The sequence below is a fragment of the Hemiscyllium ocellatum genome, chromosome 12 (assembly GCF_020745735.1).
Source record: "Hemiscyllium ocellatum isolate sHemOce1 chromosome 12, sHemOce1.pat.X.cur, whole genome shotgun sequence".
Lineage (NCBI taxonomy): Eukaryota > Metazoa > Chordata > Chondrichthyes > Orectolobiformes > Hemiscylliidae > Hemiscyllium > Hemiscyllium ocellatum.
Window position 1 is genome coordinate 84,823,445 of NC_083412.1, and position 18,709 is coordinate 84,842,153.

Here is an 18,709-nt window from a genome sequence, read left to right on the forward strand (position 1 = left end):
ACAAAATTATGAGGGGCATGGATAGGATAAATAGACAAAGTCTTTTCCTTGGGATTGGGGAGTCCAGAACTAGAGGGCATAGGTTTAGGGTGAGAGGGGAAAGATATAAAAAAGAGCTGAGGGGTAACTTTTTCATGCAGAGGGTGGTACATGTATGGAATGAGCTGCCAGAGGATGTGGTGGAGGCTGGTACAATTGCAACATTTAAGAGGCCTTTGAATGGGTTTATGAATAGGAAGAGTTTGGAGGGATATGGGCCGGGTGCTGGCAGGTGGGACTAGATTGGGTTGGGATATCTGGTTGACGTGGACAGGTTGGACTGAAGGGTCTGTTTCCGTGCTGTAACATCTCTATGATTCTATGACTCTATATTAACAGGAAAAGACAGGGTAAATAAAGATCAACTATATCCATTGGTTGAGGATTCTAGAACTAGGGAGTATAGTCTGAGAATTAGGGCCATACCATTCTGGACAGATGTTAGGAAGCACTTCTAGACACAAAGCATGGTAGATGTTTGGAACTCTTTTCCACAAATGGCGGTGGTTTCTGGATCAGTTGATAATTTAAAATCTGAGGTTGCCAATCTATTGTTTCGCAAAGTTACTCAGAGAGATGGGCCAAGGGCAGGTGTATGAAGTGAGGCTACAGATCAGCCATGATCTCATCGAAGGATGGAACAAGCTCAAGGGGTGGCATGGTAGCTCAGTGGTCAGCACTGCTGCCTCACAGTGCCAGGGACCCGGGTTCAATCCCTGCCTCGGGTAACTGTCTGTGTGGAGTTTGCGCATTCTCCCCGTGTCTGCGTGGGTTTCCTCCGGGTGCTGCGGTTTCCTCCCACAGTCCAAAGATGTGCCAGTCAGGTGAATTGGCCATGCTAAATTGCCCATAGTGTTAGGTGCATTAGTCAGGGGTTAATAGAGGGTAGGGTAATGGGTGTGGGTGGGTTACTCTTCGGAGGTTTCGGTATGGACTTGTTGGTCTGACAGGCCTGATTCCATACTGTAGGGAATCTAATCTAATAGCCAACTCCTGTTTCTATATACCTGTGCTCTTAATTCAACTTTTTATCCCGTGTGGTCAGAATGTCAGCTCAAAACCCACCCACTTCGGACTTAAAAAAAGGCCAATCAGAAATGTCTGAAGGACTAATGTGAGGAAAACACCACAATGTGTGCTTGTGGCAATGCCAATAAAACTGTAGGACCCTTTCAAGTTGGTCACACTGACATCTCTCAAATTCTGTGACAATACAGGTTTGCACAGAATGATTATTGCCCGCGCTATTTTCAGTGACCTGGCAGCAGCTACTTAGTTCCACACTAACCTTCAAGGATAACATGCACCAAATCCTGGGCTGACATTCGACCTTTCCTTACAAAGCACTGATAGGCTCCTCTATCGCTCTTTGCCAATCCGTCTATCATCAGCTTCTCCTGGTTGTTTCCGGTGATTCTCACATTGTTGCCAGGGGTGATGATCTCGCCATTCTGATACCACTCCACCTCATACTCCTCTGCTCCGGTCACTATACAGGACAGGGATAACTTGCCACCGATGCTGGTTTTCACCTTATGCAGATTTACTGTCGCCTTCAGTCGCTCTGTGCATTGAAACAATACAGGAAGCATTCAAAATCTTATTGCTTGCAAAGGCGACCATTATAAAATCATTCTTGCGAACTCTGTGTAGGTATAAAGGAGGAGAAAGATTTACATTCATGCTGAGATCAAAGAATCCCTGCAGTGTGGAAGCAAGCCATTTGGCCCATCCTTTCCACATTTCAAACAAGTGTGTTTTGGAAAATGTAGGGGGTGGTGGACTTTCAGGGGAATGTAGCAAGAACAAACAAGTGTCTGATATCAATTCAGGCTCTAAAGTAATGAGGGGAACGTCGGGTTCCAAGCAATCGATTGTGTTAGGGGACTTTCTAGTCAGAGGCACAGACAAACATTGCTGTAGCCAGCAGTGAATAATCAGAATGGTGTGTTGTTTCCCTGGTGCCAGGATTAAGGATGTCTCAGAGCGGGTGCAGGATGGTGTCAAAGGGGGAAGGGCCCAGTAGAAAGTCATTGTACACGTTGGAACCAATGACATAGGAAGGGAAAAAGATGAGATTCTGAAGAGACAATATGGAAAGTTAGGCAGAAATTTAAAAAGGAGGTCCTCGAGAGTAGGAATATCTGGATTACTCCCGGTACTATGAGCTAGTGAGGGTAGGAATAGGAGGATAGAGCAGATGAATGCATGGCTGAGGAGTTGGTGTACGGGAGAAGGATTCACATTTTTGGATCTTTGGAATCTCTTTTGAGCTAGAAGTGACTTGGACAAGAAGGATGAATTGCACCTGAATTGGAAGGGGATTAATATACTGGTAAGGAGATTTGCTAGAGCTGCTTGGGAGGATTTAAACTAGTAAGGTGGAGGGGTGGAGAGGAGGGTTTGAGAGATAGTGAGGAAAGAGATCAATCTGAGACTGGTACGGTTGAGAACAAAGGCGAGTCAAACAGTCAGGAGCAGGCAGGGACAAAGCAGAGAACAAGGTGGGACGGATAAATTAAACTGCATTTATTTCAAGGCAAGAGGCCTAACAGGGAAGGCGGAGAAACTCAGGTCATGGTAGGAACATGGAATGGGGAAAGCATAGCAATTACAGAGATGTGGTCATGGATGGACAGCACTGGCAGCTTAATGTTCCAGAATACAAATGCAACAGGAAGGGAGGCAAGAGAGAAGGGGGAGTGGCATTTTTGATAAGGGATAATGATGAGGGGTATGTTGGGTTCCAGCTGTACTTAGGGAGGATATTCCCAGAAATACCTCCAGAGAAGTTATTTGGGTGGAACTGAGAAATAACCTGATTAGGATTGTATTATAGACCCACAAATAGTCAATGGGAAATTGAGAAAGAAATTTGTAAGGAGATCTCAGCTATCTGTAAGAATAAGAGTGGTTATGGTTGGGGATTTTAACTTTCCAAACTTAGACTGGGACTGCCATAGTGTTCAGGGTTTAGATGGGGAAGAATTTGTAAGAGTGTACAAGAAAATGTTCTGATTCAGTATGTGGATGTACCTACGAGAGAAGGTGCAAAACTTGACCTACTCTTGGGAAATAAGGCAAGGCAGGTGACTGAGGTGTCAATGGGGAAGCACTTTGGGACCAGCGACCATAATTCAATTAGTTTTAAAATAATGATGGAAATGGATAGACCAGAATCAAACAGTTGAAGTTCTAAATTGGAGGAAGGCTAATATTGATGGTATTAGGCAAGAACTTTCAAAAGCTGATTGGGGGCAGATGTTTGCAGGTAAAAGGACGGCTGGAAAATGGGAAGCCGTCAGAAATGAGATAACGAGAATATAGAGAAAGTATATTCCTGTTAAAGTGAAAGGAAAAGCTGGTAGTATAGGGACTGCTGGATGACTAGAGAAATTGAGGGTTTAGTTCAGAAAAAGAAGGAAGCATATGTCAGGTAGAGACAAGATAGATCGAGTGAATCCTTAGAGTATAAAGGCAGTAGGAATATACTTAAGAGGGAAATCAGGAGGGCAAAAATGGGTTTTTACAAATACATTAAGGACAAAAGGATAACTAGGGAGTGAATTGGTTCCCTCAAAGATCAGGAAGACAGCCTTTGTGTGAAGCTGCAGGAGATGGTGGAGTTACTAAATGAGTAGTTTGCATCAGTGTTTATTGTGGAGAAGGATATAGAAGATACAGAACGTGGGAAAATAGATAGTGACATCTTGAAAGATGTCCATATTACAGAGGAGGAAGTGTTGGATGTTTTGAATCATACTAAAGTGGAAAAATCCCCAGGTCCTGATCAGATATACCCTAGAACTCTGTGGGAAGCTAGTGAAATGATTGCTGGGCTCTTTGCTGAAATATTTGTACCATCGATAGTCACAAATGAGGTCACAGAAAACCAGAGGTTGGCTAATGTGGTACCATTATTTAAGAAAGGTGGTAAGGACAAACCAAGGAACTGTAGACTTATGAGCCTGACTTCGATGGTGGGCAAGTTGTTGGAGGGAATCCTGAGGAACAGAATTTACACATATTTGGAAATGCAAGGACTGGTCAGGGATAGTCAACATGGCTTTGTGCATGGGAAATCATGTTCCACGAACTTGATTGAGCTTTTTGAACAAGAAGCAAAGAGGATTGATGAGGGCAGAGTGGTGGACGTGATCTATATGGACTTCAGTAAGGCATTCAACAAGGTTCCCCATGGGAGATTGGTTAGCAAGGTTAGGTCTCATGGAATACAGGGAGAACTAGCCATTTAGATTCAGAACTGGCTCAAAGAAAGAAGTGTTGGCGGAGGGTTGTTTTTCAGACTGGAGGCCTGTGACCAGTGGAGTGCTGCAAGGATGGGTGTTGGGTCCACTACTTTTTGTCATTTATATAAATGATTTGTTTATGAACTTAGGAGGTACAATTAGTAAGTTTGCAGATGACATCAAAATTCGAAGTGTAGTGGACAGCGAAGAAGGTTACCTCAGATTACAACAGGATTTTGATCAGATAGGCCAATGGGCTGAGGAGTGGCAGATGGAGTTTAATTCAGATAAATGTGAGTTGCTGCATTTTGGAAAAGCAAATCAGAGCAGGAAGGATACACTTAATGGTAAGGTCCTAGGGAGTGTTGCTGAACAAAGAGATCTTGGAGTCCAGGTTCACAACTCCTTGAAATTAGAGTCACAGGTAGATAGAATACTGAAGAAGGCATTTAGTATGCTTTCCTTGATTGGTCAGAACATTGAGTATCGCAGTTGGAAGGTCATGTTGCAGCGAGACAGGAGGGATTGGTTAGGCCACTTTTGGAATATTGCATGTAATTCTGGTCTCCTTCCTATCAGAAGGATGTTGTGAAACTTGAAAGGGTTCAGAAAAGATTTACAAGGATGTTGGAGGATTTGAGCTATAGGGAGAAGCTGAATAGACTGAGCTGTTTTTCCTGGAGCATTGGAGGCTAAGGGGTGACGTTTTAGAGGTTTATAAAATCATGAGGGCATGGATAGGATAAATAGACAAGGTCATTTCCCTGGGGTGGGGGGGTCCAGAACTAGGGTGCATAGATTTAGCGTGAGAGGGCAAAGATATAAAAGGGACCCAAGGGGCAACGTTTTCACGCAGAGGGTGGTGCATGTATGGACTGAGTTGCCAGAGGAAGTGGTGGAGGCTGGTACAATTGCAACATTTAAAAGGCATCTGGATGGGTATATGAATAGGGAGGGTTTGGAGGGATATGGGCCGTGTGCTGGCAGGTGGGACTAGATTTGGGTTGGGATATCTGGTCGGCATGGACGAGTTGGACTGAAGGATCTGTTTCCATGCTGTACATCTCAATGCCTCTATGACTCAAGGTCTACACTGACTCTCCAAACAGCATTCTACACAGACCTGTCACCCCAATCCTCTCCCAGTAATCCTGCATTTCCCATGGTTAATCTCAAGTTTATTCCCAGGTGTATCGCTATCTGGTGTGGCAACTGTACCATTCAAGATTGGAAACAGTTACAGTTATAGAGGGCGGTGAACTCGACCCAGACAATCTTAAAGGCCAACTTCCCATCAATGGCACAGTGGTCAGCACTGCTGCCTCATGGCGCCAGAGACCTGGGTTCAATTCCCACTTCAGGCAACTGTCTGTGTGGAGTTTGCACTTTCTCCCCGTGTCTGCGTGGGTTTCCTCCGGGTGCTCCAGTTTCCTCCCACAGTCAAAAAATGCGCAGGTTAGGTGAATTGGCAATGCTAAATTGCCCATAGTGTTAGGTGAGGGGGTAAATGTAGGGGAATGGGTCTGGGTGGGTTGCTCTTCGGAGGGTCAGTGTGGACTTGTTGGGCCGAAGGGCCTGTTTCCACACTGTAAATAATCTAATCTAATCTATAGAATTCATTTACCAGGCCCATTGTCAAGGAAAGGCTGCCAGCATTCTCAAAGATCATTCCCACCTTGGCAATGTTTTTCTTCAAACTCTACCATCGGGGAGAAGGTACAGAGGCCTGAACACACGCACCAGCCGGTTTTGAATCAGTTTCTACCCAACTGTTGTTGGAATACTGAATAGATTCACAAACTCTTAACATTCGCCTGTACTTGTGTTTTTGTTTTTGCCGCTGTGTACCTATTATTTATTTATCAATGCTACTTAACTGTGCCATCTGCCCGTATTGCTTGCAAAACAAAGCTTTTCACTGTGCCTCGGTACACGTGACAATAAATTCAATTCAATTAATCCACCAAACCTACACATCCCTTTAGCAATTTAGCAAGGCTAATCCGCCTAAGCTGCACACTTTTGGACTGTGGGATGAAACCAGAGCACCCGGAGGAAACTCACGCAGACACGGGGAGAATGTGCAAACTCCACAGTCAACTGAGGCTGGAAATGAACATGGGTCCCGGCACTGTGAGGTAGCTGTGCTAACCACTGTTGCGAAGTTGGTGTGTGTAGAATTGTAAAATTGCAAAATGGAAGGAAAGCATTGCATTGTGCCCTTGAACTATACTGTTCAAATTTATCCAATCAATTTATACCAAGCACTTAGCTACCGAGGACCTATTAAATTTAAATCTTGACGGTTTTGACAACTTAAAACCAATCCGGCTGTAAGAAATTGATAGGTTATCAAGGGTATAAAGCATGAGGGCATTTGGGAAATCGGTGAGAGCCAACTGCCATCTGCCAAGCGATAACAACTTCCAGCTCTCAGAGAATTCACCATCTCATTAATAAAGGTACCATAGCACACTTGGTTAATATTCCATGCAGCAGAATTCACAGAGAGAACATTCCTGACAGAAGAACTGACACGAATTCGATGGAGAAGGCACTCCTGAAAGAAGATCAGCGGAGAGGGCACGGAGCATTCCGGAAGTTGTATCCTAGCTGTAATTTTGAGAGACTAAATTCTATTGTTTTGTTATATAAATAGGACTTGTATTTTATTGGAACAGCATCCCATTAGAATTTTGTTTTATTCAGGAATAGTTCGTAGTTAGAGGGGAATTGGTCAGTTTGTTCATGGTTCTGTAAATCTGTTCACTGTTGGAGTTCAATAAAGATATCGTCACTTGTTCATGATAGAGTGAGTGAAAGGATTTCATTTCATTTAACCACTCCTCTATAAGAGATTGGAGGGTGAGAGGTAGGTTATCCCACTTTTCACATTTATTTTACTGGATTATGAGGTGAGGGGAGCCTCTCTGGGTGTTTCGGTTTTAGTTATCAGCGTGGTGTTGACCACCACTTCATAACACAGCTGATCACCGAGTCACTTCTTGTGCATAGAATTTGGCATCGAGAAACAAAGAGGTCCACCAACAGCACCAACGCAGCTTCAAATAATTACCCAATACATCTTATACCTTTATACCATACCCAAAGGGAGGCACGGTGGCACAGTGCTGCCTCACAGCGCCAGAGACCCAGGTTCAATTCCCGCCTCAGGCAACTGTCTGTGTGGAGTTTGCACATTCTCCCTGTGTCTGCGTGGGTTCATTCCCACAGTCCAAAAATGTGCAGGTTAGGTGAATTGGCCATGCTAAACTGCCTGTAGTGTTAGGTGAAGGGGTAAATGTAGGGGAATGGGTCTGGGTGGGTTGCTCTTCGGAGAGTCGGTGTGGACTTGTTGGGCTGAAGGGCCTGTTTCCACACTGTAAGTAATCTAATCTCATCAAAGGCTGCTTAGAATTCCAGATTGGGATTTGGATAACAACATTTTGCAATTCTTTGTTCCTTCAGTTTGAACATATGTTCTGGAGAGAGGATTTAACCTGCTTTGGACATATCAGCTGAATGGCTAAATTTAAACTTCTGTCTTCAGTCTTTTCATTGAGGACGAAGAATACAATAATATCATTTCGAATGTCTTTTGGTGATTTATAAAGAATTGAGCTATAAGTTCAACTAAAAGCTGAGTGAAATGTCCAACCCTGTATTGTTGCTAAGGTGCAGTGTGATTGATAGTTTGCAGCCATTATCAAAGCTAGGTCAATAGTTAGCCTAATAACTGAACAATGCAATTTAGAGTGTTATAAATGCCCTCCTTATATAATTGTTTACCAGTAATCTGGTATTCAATTCATCTCGGAAGGATAGAACTTTAGTAATCCATTTGTGAATATCTTTTCCTGTACAAAGCATCAATGTTTATTAGATTCAATTCCAACACAAGCTCCATTTTCAAGTTCTCATCTATGCTTTCAATTTCATCCATTGTCTTACACCTTCCTCTCTCTCTCTGTGATCTCTCCCAGCCCCACAAGCATCCAAGATATCTGCAAGTGTCTAAATCCAGCTCATCTTCAACCTCACTTTAGTCATCCACTTTCATGCAGAGCTTGGTGCATGTACGTAATGAGCTGCCAGAGGAAGTGGTGAAGGCTGATACAACTACATTTAAAAGGCATCTGGATGCATATTTGATGAGGAAGGGTTTAGAGGGATATGGGTCGAATGCTGTCAAATGGGACTCGATTAATTTAGGATATCTTGTCAGTGTGGATGAGTTGGTCCACAGGGACTGTTTCCATGCTGTATAGCTCTATGACTCTATAATGATCCTGCCTTCAGCTGCATGAACCTCTGGAATTCCTGTTTTATATTCCTTCAAAACTACTTTATTGGCAAATTGTTTTAATATCTCCTAATGTGGTACACTGTCCAGTTTTGCTTGGTAACACTTGTGAACTATCTCGGGACATTGCCCGATATTAGAAGGTGCTAGAAAAATGTAATTTGTTGTTATTATTCAAAATTACTCTTCATGTTCTTTGCCCCCACTTAAAGAACCTCAAAGTATCCTTCATCATTAATTTTTTATTACATTTAAGTTTTTGGAGCGTGCAGCATTTGAGAAAACCACTTGCATTATCAGCAAGGTGCCAAGATGTGGGAGGCACTGCCTGAAAGCAGATGGAAGCAGATTCAACCGGAAAAGGAGACATTTGTGGAGCTGAGGGGAAGTGTGGGGCTAAGTAGACATCTCCTAGAAAGAGATAGCACAAGCATGCTGGGATGAGTGGCCTCCTGTGGATCATGGTTTGCCTGCAATGAAGCTCAACAAAACACAAAAAGATTGGGAATGTGTGGAATATAGCAACAGGCCTAAGATTAGTCTGATCCAGTTAATTGTATAGCTACACAGAGATCTATAGCACAGAAACAGACTCGTCAGTCCAACTTGTCCATGCCAACAAGACATCCTAAATTAATTTAGTCCCATTTGGCCCATAACCCTCTCAACCTTTTCTATTCATATGTCCATTCAGATGTTGTTTGAATGTTGTAATTGTGCCAGTCTCCATTACTTCCTCTGGCAGCTCATTCCAAACACGTGCCACCATCCGCTTGAAAACATTTCCCCTGAGGTCCCTTTTAAATCTTCCCCATCTCACCTTAAACCTAAACCCTGTAGTTTTGGCTTCCCCTATCCTGGAAAAAAAGATCTCAGTATTCACCCTGACCATGCCCCATTGATTTTGTAAACCTCTTTCAGGTTATCCCTCAGCTTCTGATGCTATTGGGGGAGAAAGCACAGCCTATTCAGCCTCTCCCTATAGCCAAAACCCTCCAGTGGCTGCAATCCTTTCTGCACCCTTCAGGGTTGAACATCTTTGCTGTGGCAGGGAGACCATGCTTGAACACAAAGTGAATAAAAATCTCTTCAACTGAGTGTGTTCATTTACTTACGTTTTACATTCAGGTGGCCAATAACCTCTGCATTCCCAAAGTTGTTCCACACCTCGCAAGTGTACCTTCCTGAGTCTGCTGGCACTGCCTTCACAATGAGTAACCCAGTGACAGTTTGTCTGAACCTGTTGTCCCTTGCCAAGGGGGCATTGTCCTTCACCCAGCGGTATTTCGGCGCAGGATGCCCAGAGGCTTTGCAAGGCAATTCCACCCGCTGGTCAGCCATGGCCAGCCGGTGGTCAAATCCGTCCAGGATTGTCGGAGCTGAGTTAGCAGGATCTGTGGAGAGATTTGCAGATGTGCTTTACAACCGAGATCACACTTTGTGGTTGTGCAACGGCAACGAAAGAGAAGCTTCAAATTACCACTCAGCAAAGCGAGAGACATTCCTGCGGTCAATACTCACAGTTATACTTCAACATCCCCTCCCTCTCCAGCAGGTGTTGGTTCCAGCTGCATTTGTTGGGGAGATGCCCAACCTACTGCCCTTCCAACAGCCATCCTCCAGTGTGCTTGGCTCAGCAGTGAATGTTGGCAGCCATTCAACCAAGGAAGGTTTCATAGCTGAAGCCAATCCAGTACTCAAAGTTTCCAACAATGAGACTGGAAATCCTGGCTACTAGTCTCATCCCAGCCAGAGATGTTAAAGTCCTCCAAAGCATCACTGGTTGCTAATTTGATGCTGCCACCTCTAAATTAACAGCTACTGAGTTCAGCCTTCACTCTGATCCACATCACGCAATCTGGTCTGCTAAACTCAACAAATCATATTCCCCAATTACCTGTCAGAACTGTTCTGCCTTCTTTAAGACCCACTTTAAGCCCATACCTTTGATAAAGCTGTTATTCACTATTTATAGTAATTCATTTTGAGTGTAGGTGTCCAATATTCCCTGATCATTGCTCTGAAAATTGACTCTGAATTTTCTTTTTCTACATTAAGAATGCTATATTGTTAAGACCGCAGGACATTACAAAATAATTATGTTTTGAAATGTACCTTTAACTTAAAGTAAAACAGAATTCCAGGTAAACAAACTAGATCAGAGACGTGCCCATCTGATCTGGTTGCAAGCAAAGAAAATCCGAACTTGAATTGGTTGAGGTGCAGTGACAGTTTTACCACCAACTTAGTTATTATGCAGAAAAGGACAGCTGCTGTTTGAGATGCCAAGGTGAAGAAGTTACTGCTATGGGAAACTGGGTGGAATCACTTTATGGAGAATGTGAGGACTGCAGATGCTGGAGATCAGAGCTGAAAATGTGTTGCTGGAAAAGCGAAGCAGGTCAGGCAGCATCCAAGGAACAGGAGAATCGACGTTTTGGGCATGAGCCCTTCTTCAGGAATGAGGAAAGTGTGCCAAGCAGGCTAAGGTAAAAGGTAGGGAGGAGGGACTTGGGGGAGGGGCGTTGGAAATGTGATAGGTGGAAGGAGGTTAAGGTGAGGGTGAAAAGGTGAGGGTGATAGGCCAGAAAGGGGCTGGAGGCGGAGAGATCAGGAAGAAGATTACAGGTTAGGAAGGTGGTGCTGAGTTCGAGGGTTGGGACTGAGACAAGGTGGGGGGAGGGGAAATGAGGAAGCTGGAGAAATCTGAGTTTATCCTTTGTGGTTGGAGGGTTCCTAGGTGGAGGAACCGCCTTGTGTCCCCCCACCCCCCACCTTGTCTCAGTCCCAACCCTTGGACTCAGCACCACCTTCCTAACCTGCAATCTTCTTCCTGACCTCTTCACCCCCACCCACACTCTGGCCTACCACCCTCACCTTTTCACCCTTACCTTAACCTCCTTCCACCTATCGCATTTCCAATGTCCCTCCCCAAGTCCCTCCTCCCTACCTTTTATCTTAGCCTGCTTGGCACACTTTCCTCATTCCTGAAGAAGGGCTCATGCCCGAAACGTCGATTCTCCTGCTCCTTGGATGCTGCCTGACCTGCTGCACTTTTCCAGCAACACATTTTCAGCTGAAATCACTTTTTTTTAACAACTGAAGGAGAAACTTTTAAGAGTTCAGTTTCTGTGGGCGGCATGGTGGCACAGTGGTTAGCACTGCTGCCTCACAGCGTCAGAGACTCGGGTTCAATTCCCGCCTCAGGTAGCTGTCTGTTTGGGGTTTGCACATTCTCCCCATGTCTGTGTGGGTTTCCTCCGGGTGCTCCGGTTTCCTTCCACAATCCAAAAATGTGCAGGTCAGGTGAATTGGTCATGCTAAATTGCCTGTAGTGTTAGGCGAAGGGGTAGATGTAGGGGAATGGGTGTGGGTGTGTTGCGCTTCGACGGGTCAGTGTGGACTTGTTGGGCCGAAGGGCCTGTTTCCACACTGTAAGTAATCTAATCTAAAGACTGTTCAATGGAAGGGTACAGGGCAGACGGGACTCTTGAAGATTCTGGAGTAGAGTGATGCTGGAAAAGCACAGCAGTTCAGGCAGCATCCGAGGAGCAGGAAAATTGATGTTTCGGGCAAAAGCCCTTCATCAGGAATACAGACAGAGTGCTTGAAGGGGGGAAAGGTAAATGAGAGGAGGGTGGGGGTGGGGAGAAAGTAGCATAGAGTACAATAGGTCAATGGGGGTGGGGGTGAATGTGATAGGTCAGGGAGGAGGGTGGGGGAAGGTAGCAAAGAGTACCTTATAGAGAGAGGAGGAAAATGTCTTCAAGGTAGGCACTCTTGAAGATTTAAAGAGTTGTCGAGGCTTGTCTTGCTGGTGATAATTGTACCCAGAAAAATTTGGACTGAGTTGAACAATTGTTAAAAGACACTTTGACCTGGAGAAGTGAATCTCCACTGGAGAACTGGAAGTGAAGGTGAGTCTATTCCTGAAAAGCTACATATTTGTCAAATAATGGCACATAGTGAAGGGGGTTTTGTAAGCCAAATTTCAGTTGTATTACATAGTTAATGTAAAAGCACACCTTTTCTTATAAGTTACCCATTAATTAATGTTTGATCAATGTTTATTTTAATTTCTTTATCAAAGTAAACATTTTTAAACGTAAAATCTTTCATCAATTGCTGGGAACTTCATCTATCTTTTACAAAATATCAGTCTCCATAGGGATTGGAACAGTATAAGTGGAAGTTGCTGGTGTTTCCTTATTTTTCAATTAGAGTCATTGTTATGCATACAACAAAGTCTCGCAACAGTGAACAAAAGCAAAAACATTGCCAATGCTGAAAATTTGAAATAAAACCATAAAACTTTGGAAATACTGTTTTGACAGCATAAGGGCAGAGATAAAATCGGAAAAGCTTCGGATCAATGGCTTTTTGTCAGGAGTAGTTGATAATCTCGTGACAGTACGGATGATGTATAAGATAATCAGAGGGTTAGATAGGGTGGACAGTGAGAGCCTTTTTCCTCTGATGGTGAAGGCTAACACGGGGGTCATTTCTTTAAATTGACAGGTGATATATTTAGGACAGATATTTAGGACAGGGGTAGTTTCTTCACTCAAAGAGTAGTAAGGGTGTGGAACGGCCTGCCTGCAACAGCAGTAAACTCACCGACGTTAAGGGCATTTAGGTGGGCATTGGACATACATATGGATAATAATGGAACAGTGTAGGTTAGATGGGCATCAGGTTAATTTCACAGGTCGGTGCAACATCGAGGGCCAAAGGGCCTGTACTGTGCTGTAACGTTCTATGTTCTATGTTCTGTGACTAGTTATCAATCAGACACGTCAGCTCAGTGCCAAACTGCACAGATACTAACTGGATCACTCATCAAATCTTCTGCTTTGTCAAATGATGTCATGACAATTTATACAGTCATCTCAAATGTAGTTTAATGCCTCTTTTGTTTATTCTTTTATGGGATGTAGATGTTACCAGACAGGCCAGTGTTTATTGTGCATCTCTAACTACACTGCAAAGATGGCCATGAGTCACTTTATGAACCTCTGCAGGACTTGTGATGTGGGGACACCCGCTGTGATTTTAGGAAGGGAGTTCTAGGATTTTGACCCAGCCATAGCGAAGGAATGGTGAGATAATTCCAAATAAGAATGGTGTGCAACTCAGAGGTGGTGTTCTGATGTGCCTGGTACACTTGTTCTTCTAGAGGCTGGGGCTCTAAAAGCCAAATACTCAATTGGTTTTAAGCGAAGGCCATTGTAATACATGTACAGACATGAGGCATTGACTGAATTTCCAACCACCCATATTCTCTCTGTGGTTGATTTGTCTTATTGAAAAGTCTCAAATGCTCTCTGTCACAATGTGTGACTTAGAAATTTTAGACATTTTGTTATTTAGGGATACAGAGTGATCATTTTGCATATCCATATACAATTGAGGTGAATGGTTTTCTTGAGAGATGTACCTCAGCCAAGCCATCAGTAGAAATCCTCTTCCTTCACCGAACAAGATCTTTAAAAGAGCTACCTAATGTAATCTTAGTTGTAATTCTCATCTTAAGGATAGTGGCCCCAACAGTTTAGCACAGTGCCTCATTGTATCATTCACACTTACATGCTGTTTAGCAACACAGAGGCCAATCAGGTAGTTGTCATTCCACTACTGGTCACTATTCTACAAACCAATCAGCAATCTGTAACCAGCTGAAACTTGCTGTACTCAAAGGCCTCTCTATTGTCAGCTCATCATCCTGTAACTAGACTGTGCATGCCCCAAAGTCACTAGCATCAATAGTATGTTTGAGAATCCTGGAAGAATAAAGGGCAGCCAAACCTGGTACCTTTCTTCTTTCAAGGGCCACCTTGCATTCTTCTGACCAGATTTTTTTTTTTTTGCTTTTTCTTCCTTCACAAATTTGTTAAGCAGCTAGATATTGTGCTGGAAACTACACACCTATATCTGTTAACATCAAGACATTCTTAAAAGTATCATAAATCTGTTAGAGCATTTCATTTTGCTATTCTTGGCAACATTTGTCCTTGTCTTACAATATGTTCTCGTTACTTTCGCTTTCACAAATTCACTATTGGCTGAAGTTATTACTAACAGGGGGCACTGCTCAGCAGGATTCTCAGAGAAGTCATCTCAGTCACTGCCCAGGAGTGAATAAAAGAAAGGCAAGCTGTAGGGGAGTGGCCATTTTTGGAGCGGCTATTTTGAGAAGGGCTGCTTTGTGGTTGAAGTGCCGCTGGAGGTTTAAGTGTAGGTTTAAAGTGAATTATGGGCTTCGATGAGGAGGGTCATCAGCAGTGAGGCAAGACAGTCAGAGGAGCAGCATTCTGCAGCTGCTGATCATCCTCCTCACTGAAGCCTGTGATTCACTTTAAATCTACACATAAACTTCCAGTGGCACTTCAACCACAAGGAAGTTTAAATGTGAAGTCACAGGCAGCAGGTGAATGGCTGGTGAGTAGCTTTTCTTCTCTCTCATTTTCTTTTTGTTTTGCTGCTGTTGTTAACTTTAGAGTTAAGTCATGGCAGGAGATCCCAGCCCTGTGCCCCGGTCCTCCTGCGCGATATGAGAATTCCCTGTCTGTTCCGATGTCCCTGACTCTTTCACGTGCAGGAAGTGTGTCCAGCTCCTGTCTGACCGCTTGATGGGTCTGGAGCTGTGGCTAGATTCACTGTGCGTCATCCTCAAGGCAGAGGGAACCGTGGACAGCACGTTCAGTAAGTTGTTCACACTGCAGGCAAGAATTACTGAGGCAGATAGAGAATGGTTGACCAACAAACAGAGGAAGAGTAGGAAAGTAGTTTAGGGTTCCCCTGCGGTCATCTCCCTCCAAAACCGATACACCATATTGGATACTGTTGGGGAGATGGCTCAGCAGAGAAGGTGACAGCAGCCATGTTCATGGCACTGTGGCTGGCTCTGCTGTACAGAAGGGTGGGAAGAAGAGTGGCAGAGAGGGCACTCAACTGGAAGGGGAATAGATAGGCATTTCTGCGGCTGCGAATTAGAGGCCAGGATGGTGTGTTGGCTTCCCTAGTGCAAGAGTCAAGGATGTCTCGGAGTGGCTGCAGGACATTTTGTAGTGGGGTGGGGTGGTGAACAGCCAGTTGTCGTGGTGCATATAGGCAGCAACAATAGAGGTACAAAAAACCAGGATAAGGTCCTATAAGTTGAATTCAGGGAGTTAGGAGTTAAACTAAAAAGTAGGACCTCAAAGGTGGTAATCCTGGATGGCACGTGCTAATCGCAGTAGAAATGGTAGGACAGCTAAGATTAATATGCGGCTTGAAGGATGGTGCAAGGGGGAGGGATTCAAATTCCTGGGACATTGAAACCCGTTCTGGGGGAGGTGGGACCAGTACAAATTGGACGGTCTGCCAATGTTCGAGGGAGAGTCCTTGCTCCTGCTGTTGGGAAGGGTTTAAACTAATCTGGCAGGGAATGGGAACCAATGTAGGAAGTCAGAGGGAAATAAAGTTGGGACAGAAACAAAAGGTAGTGAGGGGGGAATGTGAAAGTGCAAGGCAGAGAAACCAAAGACAAAAATCAAAAAGGGCCACATTACACCATGATTCTAAAAGGACAATAAATGCTAAAAGAAAATGAGCCGGAAGGCACTGTGTCTCAATGTGAGGAGCATTTGTAATAAGGTAGATGAATTAACTGCACAGACAGTGATCAATGGATATGATGCAATTGAGATCACAGAGATTTGGCTCCAGGGCAACTATGAATGGGAATTCAACATCCAGAGTTATTCAATTTTCAGGAAAGATGGACAGAAAAGAAAGGGAGGTGGGGTTGCGTTAGGGAGGAGATTAACACAATATTAAGAGAGGACATTAACCCGTAAAATATGGAATCTGTATGGGTGGAGCTGCGGAGCAACAAAGAGACAAGACTTTAAGTGGTGTACACACCACACTATTTGTGAAGTTGGAGATTGTATCAAACAGGAACTTAGAGATGCATGCAGTAAGGGTACGGCAGTTGATATAAGTGACTTCAATCTGTATATTGATTAAATTAAACAAACTGATAGCAATGCGATGGAGGATGACTTCCTAGAATGTACAAGGGATAGTTTCCTTGACCAATATGTTGAGGGACTAACTAGACAGCAAGCCATCCTCGACTGGGTATTGTGTAATAACAGCGGATTATTTAGCAACATTGTAGCATGAGATTCTTTGGGAAAGATTGACCATAGTATGGTAAAATTCTTCATTATGATGGAGAGTGACACAACTAAATCTGAAACTAGGGACCTGAACTTAAAGAAAGCTCACTTTGACGGTGTGAGTCATGCATTGGTTAGGATAAGCTGGCCAAGAATACTCAAGGAGTTGACGGTGGATTGACAATGGCAGACATTTAAAGAACACATGGCTGAACTTCAACAAATGTACATCCCTATCTGCCAAAACAGGAAAGGAAGGTCAACCATGGCTAGCAAGAGAAATCAAAGGGACATTGCTACAGCCAAAGAGGAAACATAACTCTCGGCCAGAAAAAAAAAACAGCATACCCAAGAGAAATTTAGAATTCAGCAGAAGGGGACAAAGGGTATAATTCAGAAGGGGAAAATAGAATATGAAAATTAGCTTGCAGAAAATATAAAAACTGACTGCAAAAGCTTCTATAGATACATGAGGAGAAAAAGACTGGTGAAGACAAATGTAAGTCCCTTGCAGTTAGAATCATAATGGACAACAAAATAATGGCAGTTGAACAAATACTGTGTATCTGTTTTCATGAAACAACCTTCAGGAAATGCTAGGGGACAGAGGTTCAAGCATGAGGAACTGAGGGAAATCCGTATTAGTCAAGAAATCATATTAGGGAAATTGATTGGATTAAAACCCAATCAGTCCCCAGGGCCTAATGCTCTGCATCCCAGAGTGCTTAAGGAAGTGGCCCTAGAAATAGCAGATGCATTGGGGATCAGTTTCCAGCATTCTGTAGACTCTGGAAGAGTTCCAATGGACTGGAGGGTAGCTAATGCCACCCTACTCTTTAAAAAAGGAGGGAGAGGGAAAATGAGGCATTATGTGCAAGTTAGCATGACGTTGGTGATGGGGAAAATGCTGGAGTCAATTATTAAGGGTGTAATCACTGAACATTTGGAAATTGGTGACAAAATATGTCCTAGTCAGCATGGATTCACTAAAGGGAAATCATGCTTGATAAATCTTCTGTAATGTTTTGAGGATGCGACCAGTAGAGTGGACAATGGGGAATTAGTAGATGTTGTGTATCCGGACTTTCAAAAGGATTTTGACAAGATTTCACAAAAGAGATCAGTAAGGAAAAGTAAAGCTTGTGGTATTGGAGGTAATGTAATGAGATGAATAGGGAACTGTTTGGCAGACAGGAAGCAGACATTTGAGGTGGCATGGTGGTTCAGTGGTTAGTAATGCTGCCTCGCAGTGCCAGGGACTTGGGCTTAATTCCAGCCTCAGGTGACTGTGTGGAGTTTGCACATTTTCCTCGTGTGTGCATGGGTTTCCTTTGGGTGCTTAGGGCTATGCAGGTTAGATGCATTAATCAGGGATAAAATGTAGTGTAATGGGGAATAGTTGAGGGAGGAATACTCTTTGGAGGGCTTGTTGGACTGAAGGGCCTGTTTTCACATTGGAGGGATTCTATGATTCCTGGCTTGGGGGCTTGGAGTTGGGATATCACATTGAGATGGTACAGGACATTGGTGAGGCCTCTTCTGGAGTATTGTGTGCAGTTCTGGTTTTGGATGTAGCTGGAAGGTTCATTTCCAGATGCTTCTACACCCTACTAGGTAACATCTTCAGTGGGCTTCAGATGAAGCACTACTGAAAATTCCTGCTTTCTATTTATATGTTTGGGTTTCTTTGGGTTGATGATGTCATTTCCTGTGGTGATGTTATTCCCTGTTCTGATCTCCCCTGTTAAAGGAAGGATATTAGTAAAATGGAGAGGATTCAGAAAAGATTTCCCAGGATATTGCTGGGAATGGAGGGTTTGAGACATAAAAATGGACTGGAAAGACTGTGGCTTATTTTAGTGGAGCATAGGAGGTTGAAGGGTGATCTAACTGAACTTTATAAAACCATGAGCAGCATGGGTAAGTTGAATGGCAAAGTATTTTCCCTGGGG

At 43.7% G+C, this 18,709-nt stretch overlaps 1 protein-coding gene across 5 annotated transcripts in view; it reads right to left on the reverse strand.

The window, feature by feature from the left end:
- The window catches only part of LOC132820866 (cell adhesion molecule DSCAM), a 597,498-nt gene that overhangs the window by 274,811 nt on the left and 303,978 nt on the right, over positions 1-18,709 (reverse strand). For all 5 annotated transcript variants that reach the window (XM_060833222.1, XM_060833217.1, XM_060833218.1 and 2 more), the window contains exons 4-5: positions 9,708-9,986; positions 1,328-1,603 (exon numbers count right to left, since the gene is read on the reverse strand). In XM_060833222.1, the coding sequence (XP_060689205.1) occupies positions 1,328-1,603; positions 9,708-9,986 (555 nt within the window). The remainder of the gene's footprint in view (positions 1-1,327; positions 1,604-9,707; positions 9,987-18,709) is intronic.